Source organism: Myotis lucifugus, unplaced genomic scaffold (assembly GCF_000147115.1).
Source record: "Myotis lucifugus unplaced genomic scaffold, Myoluc2.0 scaffold_2329, whole genome shotgun sequence".
Classification (NCBI taxonomy): Eukaryota; Metazoa; Chordata; class Mammalia; order Chiroptera; family Vespertilionidae; genus Myotis; species Myotis lucifugus.
The window spans coordinates 16,988-25,091 of NW_005873377.1; the positions used below are offsets into that span (position 1 = coordinate 16,988).

The window sequence follows — 8,104 nt, forward strand, 5'->3', positions numbered from 1 at the left end:
CAAGGGACTGCCCCCGTGAAGCACAGTCATCACGCTGCCCGTCCCCACTTCATGCTACAAACAGTCGCATGACCGATTCCGATGGTGACACCGGCCCTCAGAGGGGACACCCTGAACCCAGTTAACAGTCTTGATGGACGTGTTTTTATCCTGATCTCAACCTCTAGATAGCATGTCCCTACTTCACGACCCCCTCCCCGCGTGCGCCTTCCTATACGAGCCTCCACTTTCCCTACAAGAGACCCTGTCCCTTCTCTATCCTACAGGAGCCCCCACCCCTCCTGGCTTGTCCCCACATCTGCGCTCCAGAGCCGAGCCTCCCAGGCCTGGTCCCGCTCCCCTCCTCGCCCCTCCCAAACCCAGGCCCTCCCTCCTCCTGGCCCTGCCCATCCCGCCTTCCAGGTCCCTCCGGCTCCTCACAACTCCTGCCTCTCCCCTACAGAGACCTCCCGCTGGCTCCAGGCGGAGGTGGAGAACTGGCTCCTCACCCAGACGGGCTGTGCCGTGACCTTCAACGGAGCCCGGGCCCTGGGCCACCTGCAAGCCCTGACGGAGAGCGTGGGGACGTACCCGCCTTCGGGGTTCCCCAAACTAGACCCGTTGGCGACGGACACTTCCCCCGCAGGCCCCGCCCCGCAGTGACAACCGGGGAGAAACCTCTCCGCGCAGCACCCCTGGTTAGCAGCTAAGCCCCGCCTCCTCATGACAAACTGCTCATCACCGCTACGATGCATGGCAGCTCTAGTTTCCAATGTTACACTTTATTCCTAAAACAAAGCCCCCAATCAAGACAGCCTGCATTTGCCCCCCCCCCCCAGCTGTAAACAACCAAATGGGGGTTCGGCTGAGGAGGGAGGCAGCCAATCACAGCTGCTAACCCTACTGACCACCTGTGCGCTCCTCCGGCTGCGCCCTCCGGAGGCCACATATCATTGTCTTTTTAGCCCGCTCCGGGCACCGTGCCCGCCCTGCTCACCACGGCGGCGCCCAGCCCGCGGCCAGTGAGCGCCGCACTGCCGGTGACAGCGTCTGGGCGCTCAGCTTGGGGGCAGCCAGTTGTCGCTGCATGGGAACGATCAGAATTCCTAAAAGAAACCCGATCTTTCCATCAGCCGCACGACTTCTAAGGCCGGCCGCCGCCTGGCCCACGGCTCATCAGCTCGCCCAGGCTGAGGGGGGAGCCGTGGGCCAGGAGGACCCGCCCTCACCAGGATGCGATTCCATGCAGGCCCCCCAACCTCAGGTGCCTTCCCCGCCCTGCGCTCCCCTTTCTACACAAACTACCTCGCCGGACCTTCCCTCCTCCAGGGGCCTGTGCGATATTTATTGGTCTATCATTTCCCTCTCCCAGCGGAATAAATCCTGTCTAAGACTCCGGGTGAGTGGGCAGTGTGCAGCGGTGCCATCTAATTCTCACTAAGGGGTCCGGGCAGAGGCAGCGTTTGGGGATGAGGGGAAGAGGAGGCGGCGGGTTGCAAAGAGGGCAGGCTGCGTTCTAAGAGGGGAATGGAAACGTGTCTCCCAGGGGATGGCCAGAGAGCGAGAGACCAACGACCTAGAACAGCACGCAGGCCTGCCTCCCGGAGGGAGAGCCCCTTGCACACGGGAGGGGGGCTGGGGACCCAGACTCCGTTCTTCCCCGGAAGCCAGTGTCTGGCGGCCCCACTCGGGGGGAATCCTGAGACTTGAGGTGGCAGGGCCCGTGGCCTTGGGACCTCTGCTCCTGTGTCCGAGTTTGGAGGGACCTGGGGGGCAGGAGCGGGACGTTCTGAAGGCGGCACTGCGGGGGGCGGGCTGTCCCAGGCTCAGGAGAGCTCAGGCCTGAGCAGCCCGGGGCCCTGGAGGAGGAAGGAAGGAAGGAGCAAAGGCAGGCGGTTAAACGGTTTTATTTTCGGGAGGCGGGCGAGGCGAAGGGGCCGGGAGTGGGCAGGGCCGCAAGGCGACGCTCAGCGCTCACTCCCGCTTCCGAAGGTGGATGTAGATGATGCCGCTGGCCAGGGCGAGGGGGAAGGCCACCCAGGCCAGGGCGAAGCAGTAGCCGAAGCTGCCCCCCGGCGGGTGCTTGGACAGGATCTCGTTCACGTGAATGGCGTAGATCAGGGCCCCGGTGAACACGGCCAGGCCTGTGGGGAGACGGGAACCAAGAAGACTGCATATCCCAGCAACCCATGGGGCGAAGGAGCCGCCGGAGGGCAAGCGGGCAGCACCGCTGCCTGCTGGGAGTTGTGGTTTCTCCCCCAACTCTGCGCAACCAGGCTGCTGCAGACTGGCCTTGGGCGCTTTCATCTCTGGGTCTCCTTATCCATACACATGGGTCGGTAATAGCTACTCACCCATCCATTCAAGGAATAATTTTGAAGGTCTACCAGCCAAGCACACAGTGCATTAATAAAACAAGAGAGGGGCTTTGCAGGAACATAGGAAGAGAATGTTCCCCAAACCGAGGACTATGATTAATTTAGCCCTTTGCACTTGAAGTAAAAAAAAAAAAAAAGGAAAAGTACATAAAACTCCCTGAAGTGTCTGATCCACGGTAGGTCCACCAGAAACAGCAGCGGGCTGCCATTATAGTTACAAGACCACTATGATGACTCAGAGTTCTGGGATATTCATTAGTCACCTATCCCTGATTCCCCCCACCTCCATCTCGGGGATTTAAATGATCTGCCCACCACCTTCCTCAGCCCTGGCTCCTTGAAGCCCCAAGTGCCCGCTCCCCCATGACAGCGACACAGACCACCATGGAGTCGCTGAAGACTGCCAGTCCCTGGGGGCAGAGCGGTGCTACGGAGGCACCTCACGTGGTCCATTCTCGGGGTCCCCAGCATCCTGATTGGCCCCCTCCCTTCCCTTCAGTTCCCAGGGAACGATGCTTACTGGTGCACAGCTGGCAGAAGCCAGTGGCATAGAAGAGCCCTCCTCGCCGCATGGTGTAGAGCTGGAACATGAAGAGGATGAAGGACAGGCAGCAGAGGATGAGGGAAAGCACCATGAGGGCCTGGACGGCCTTCAGCCAGCCTGCAATGAGGAGGAGATAGAGGGGGAGTCACGGAGGCCCAGCGTTCCAGCTCCACCGGCTTGCTCGTCGTCGTCTCCAACCACCCCCTCCCCTCCCCCCAATTTAGAGCCATGCAGGTTTGGATACTTGGGAATGACACAGTAACAACCTTCATTCCTATCGCTTTGCTAACCCCCCTGATCAGTTTTAGAAGCTGCTTTGCAGATTCTTTAAGATTTTCTACAGAAAGATGTCCACTGGGAATAGAAACAGTTTTACTTTCAGCGGTTCTCAACCTGTGGGTCGCCAACAATGAAAATACATCCTGCATATCAGATATTTACATGACGATTCATAACCATAGCAACATTACAGTGATGAAGTAGCCACGAAAATAATGTTATGGTTGGGGGTCACCACAACATGAGGAACTGTATTAAAGGGTGGCGGCATGAGGAAGGTTCTTGCCTTGTCGCATTGGCTACCTCCAGTACAACACTGGATCTAAGTCAAGAGAACAGAAATTCTTGCTTCACTCTTAGGGGAAACTCATTTCATCTTTTACCTTCTTCTGACTTAGAAATTTTGATAGATGCAAACTGCCCCTTTAGAACTCGGGTGCATCGGCCACTGCCCCCCTCCGTTAGAGCTGGGAAGGACTAAGCCCCACCTCTAAAAACTCAATGTGGCCCTGACCAGTTTGGCTCAGTGGATAGAGCGTCGGCCTGCGGACTGAAAGGTCCCAGGTTCAATTCCGGTCAAGGGCATGTACCTGGGTTGCGGACACATCCCAGGTAGGGGGTGTGCAGGAGGCAGCTGATCGATGTTTCTCTCTCATGGATGTTTCTAGCTCTCTATCCCTCTCCCTTCCTCTCTGTAAAAAAAAAAAAATCAATAGAATACATAAAAAATAAATAAATAAAAACTCAATGTGGTCCTTAGAACTTTGGAAACATAGTCCGATCTTTTCAGAATCCTGGGAACGTTCTCCCAATTTCTTAAACCGATAGCATGTGGCCTCCACTCTTTCTGAATCATAACGGAGGGGGGCTTTTAGCTTATCCATAGCGATAGGTGGGCCCTACATCGGCCCCCCTCACTCAGCACTGGGAGCCAGGCCTGCCCACTCCAACCTTGGCGCGTTTGGGACTTGGTCCCAGGGGAAGAGACTTGGGGTGACCCCTCCCCTGTGCAGACCAGCCCCCCCGACCCCTCACCGTTCTCGCTGACATCACGGCAGAGCCACGTTTCGTTGTGACTGATCCACGTGCAGTCAGACCAGAGATTCAGGGACTCCTTCCCGGGGAGGGTCCACCAGGACTGGGATGGGCAGAGAAACAAGGGCGGGAATGGGAAAGTGGGCGGGGCCAGGGAGCCGCGGGGAAGGGTTAGAAAAAGGGCGTGGTGCCGAGAAGGGGCTGAACTGGGGCAAAGCGTGGATTTAGTCAGAAAAGGGAAGGGGTCAGGGGGAGGGGGAGGAGGGCGGCATCCGAGGCTGGGGGACGAGGGCGGGTGCCTTTAGAGGAGGGGTGTGGCGGCGTCTGCAGGAGGGCAGGCCGCTCCGAGTAGCCTTACCTTGTCCAGAGTGGCCACGAACAGCAGGATGAGGATGAGGATGTGAAGGGCCGAGACCACCAGCAGGAGGAATGACATGGCTGCAGTGGAAGCCTGGGGTAGGGGACAGGCAGGAGATGGTGGATTCAGGAGGGTGGCGCAGGGGAGGGTGAGATGCCCAAATCCTCGTGGAGAAAGGGGCTGGTTCCAGACTCTGGGGTCTGAGGGTAGAGGAGGCTGGGAGCCCGGAATCCTGAATCCCCCAGGGGCCGGAGAGGGCCAGGGACGGACTCTTGAGTCCGGGAATGATCGGAACTAGCACTGTGCTTCACTCCGAGTCCCCAGGGCCCCGTCCCGGGTCAGGGCTGTGAACATTCAAGTTGCAGCCCCTCCAGACGCAGCAGAAGCTGCGGGCTGCCCCCAGAGACAGGCATCCTCGACTCACCCCACCCCACTCCCTCTCCCCGGGTTCCGGGTGAATCATCGGTGACTCATCCCACCCTCCAGCCTCCGAGCACCAGGGAAACCCCAGCCCCTGGCTGTGCCCACGAGGTCCCCGCCCCACCCTGCTGCCAGACTGGTGCCTGCTGGGTACCCTGTTGGGAACATGGACAGGATCTGTGTTTGGGGAGAGAGGCCCAAGAACAGGGAACCAGCCTCCCACCACCACGCAGTGCCCAGAAAGGGGAGGGGGCCTGGAGGTGGCCCGGACCTGGGGTGCTCTCAGGCAAAGTCCCGCTCTCGGGGTCCCCCGGGGAGAGCGGACATCCGTGGGGGGAAAATTGCGGGACATTATCCGGTGGAGGGCTCTGCTGGGGAACCCCCCCCCCAAACCTTGCTGGGCCCCACCCCTCCCTGAATCTGCACCCCCAGGGCTAAGAGATCATTTCCGAAATTAAAAGTATCTCCATGAGGGTGTCCTTCCCAAACGGCTGCAACTCCCGAGTAAATAAAGGAATCCCAGTCCAGATAACGGACTGGAAACTTACCCCGCGCGGCGGAAAAAGTCAGAGCTGGAGTCTGTCCCTCGCTTGGGCCTCCGTGCCCCGCCCTTCGCCTGCCTCCTTCCACCCTCTCGGGGCCCCCGCCTCCCTCGCCGCCTTCCTCCCTCCCTCGCTCTCCCCTCTGGCTCTCTCCGTCCTTCTCCCCGCCAACCCTAGAACCCTTTCTCTCTCTCTTTCTTTCTCTCTCTCGCTCTTTCTCTCCTGTCCTCACTGCCTATACCTTTTCCCTCTCTCTTCTCACTCTCCGAGTTTCTCTTCCTCTGCTCCTCTCAATATATATACTGACCCTTTTATACCCACCCTCACCGCGCCCAGCTGAGGTTTGCCGCCAGAGGGAGGGCCCGGGCACTCTGGTTCTTCATTCTCGGAGCCCGCCCACTGCCCCCACATGCGAATCTGTTGGGGCTCCCTCCCAGGGTTGAGATGAGAAGTCCTTGGAGGGAGCGGAGAGGAGCAGGGGCCCTGGGGTGGGGCGTCAGGGGTGGGAGGGCCAGATTCTCAGGCCTCCGCTCTGGGTCTTGTCCTGGGACCTGGGACCTGGGACCTGGGACCTGGGACCTGGGAGCTGGGACCTGGGACCTGGGACCTGGGACCTGGGACCGGTGTTATGGGTTCACTCAGTGAGATAGACCACCGACTCAGAATTTAAATTTAAGAGTCTTTATTAAGCTGGCCAGCTAACCACAGTTACAGCACCCTGCCGAAGCAGAGGCTGAACTGCAGCCCAGACTACTACAGGAGTTACATGTCTGCTTTTCTTGTCTTTTTTTAAAATATATTTTATTGATTTTTGACAGAGAGGAAGGGAGAGGGATAGAGAGTTAGAAACATCGATGAGAGAGAAACATCGATCAGCTGCCTCCTGCACACTCCCCACTGGGGATGTGCCCGCAACCAAGGTACATGCCCTTGACCGGAATCGAACCCGGGACCCCTCAGTCCGCGGGCCGACGCTCTATCCACTGAGCCAAACCGGTCAGGGCTGTCTGCTTTTCTTGATGGGACTTAGGACTGGATGCTCCGAGGGATGGGAGCCTGAGGGAGGAGCCCAGATTCCTGCAGTGCGGAGTGGGCTGAGGGCTGGTGGACTTGGCACCATGAGGGGGGGAGGGTCAGGGGATGGGAAACTGTGGGAGGGAGCAGGGAGTGGAAGTTAAGACCACCATTTCCTGCCTGGGTGGGGCGGGGGGGTGGTGGGGGGGGACCTTGACTAATTATGTCCACTCTCTGAGCCTCAGCTTCCTCATCTGTGGGTATAGGAACACTAAAAATACTGACAATACACTAATCCTGATAATGATAAGTCCGATATTGTTCTAAACAAATAAGGTGATACCAGTACATTAACACACCTAACACGTTCATTCCTTTCTCCATCAAACATTTATTGAATATCGATTATGAATCAGAAGTTAATGAAAAACAACAACAGCACACAGATGTGAGCCGACTATTACTGTGGGCTTACCTTCCTAGCGGAGGGAGACAGACAATCAAGAGAAAACATCAGCCGAAACCAGTTTGGCTCAGTGGATAGAGCGTCGGCCTGCGGACTGAAGGGTCCCAGGTTCGATTCCGGTCAAGGGCATGTACCTGGGTTGCAGGCACATCCCCAGTAGGGGGTGTGCAGGAGGCGGCTGATCGATGTTTCTCTCTCATCGATGTTTCTAACTCTCTATCTCTCTCCCTTTCTCTCTGTAAAAAATCAATAAAATATTTTAAAAAGAGAGAGAGAAAACATCATTACACCAGAGACAGCTCAGACAGTGATAAAGACTCTGAAGGAACAGAACAGAGTGATGGAGATACGGACAGTGCAGGGGAACCTACTTTGAACAGGGTGATCAGGCCAGGCCTCTCCTAGGAGGTGACATCTGAGCTGAGACCTGAAGACAGGAACCATCTGAATGCTGGGCGGAGAGCAAGTGCAGAGGCTCTTGAGAACAAACTCAGGTTGTTTGGGGAGCAGACAGAAGGGCCAGTGTGTCTGGGATATAGGGAGCCGGAGGGAGGGTAGGAAGGGAATCAAAGAGGGCCCTTGAAGACTAGGGGAGGAGCTTGGATTTTCATTCTAAGCGCAATGAGAAGTCATGGGAAGGTTTTAAAGGGAGTGCAGTACCAGCGATTTAACGTTAACTATTATTCTTGGATTATTTCTTGGATTATTGCATTTGGGTGGGTGGGATGGTTTCTATGTAGCTGGGTCTCTTAGAAGAGTTGGGCGGTGGTGACTAGGGAGGGACAGGGGTTCTGATAAGAAACCGAGAGCTGGAAAATGGAAATTTAGGGCCCCTGCATCGGAAGGAAACTGGGTGATAGCATGAATGGGTATCTGATGGGGCCAGAGCTGGGGGAGGGAACGAGACTGGTCATGTGGGAGCGAGATTGGTCATGTGGGCTCCCTGAGGGCAGTTCAGTGGTTGGGTGGGTGCTTGGGGAGACTTGGAAGCTGGGGTACCAGTACAGCACAGACTCTAGAAACACACTGGCTGGCTTCACATCCAAGATGCTTTACTCACTAGCTGTGATTTTGGGCAAGTTCCTAATA

General features: G+C 57.1%; 2 protein-coding genes across 2 annotated transcripts in view; one reads left to right on the forward strand and one right to left on the reverse strand.

Moving 5' to 3' along the window:
* The window catches only part of TMEM143 (transmembrane protein 143), a 15,013-nt gene extending 14,371 nt beyond the window's left edge, over positions 1-642 (forward strand). The window contains exon 6 of the mRNA XM_006108443.3: positions 443-642. Within this exon, the coding sequence (XP_006108505.1) occupies positions 443-642 (200 nt within the window). The remainder of the gene's footprint in view (positions 1-442) is intronic.
* Positions 643-1,870: 1,228 nt separating this feature from the next.
* EMP3 (epithelial membrane protein 3) lies at positions 1,871-5,794 on the reverse strand. The gene is made up of 5 exons (XM_006108444.3): positions 5,542-5,794; positions 4,574-4,666; positions 4,216-4,318; positions 2,878-3,018; positions 1,871-2,123 (listed from the first exon to the last, which is right to left on the reverse strand). The coding sequence occupies exons 2-5, from the start codon at positions 4,649-4,651 to the stop codon at positions 1,954-1,956; spliced, it is 492 nt and encodes a 163-aa protein (XP_006108506.1). The 5' UTR covers positions 4,652-4,666; positions 5,542-5,794; the 3' UTR covers positions 1,871-1,953.
* Between the last annotated feature and the right edge of the window lie 2,310 nt (positions 5,795-8,104).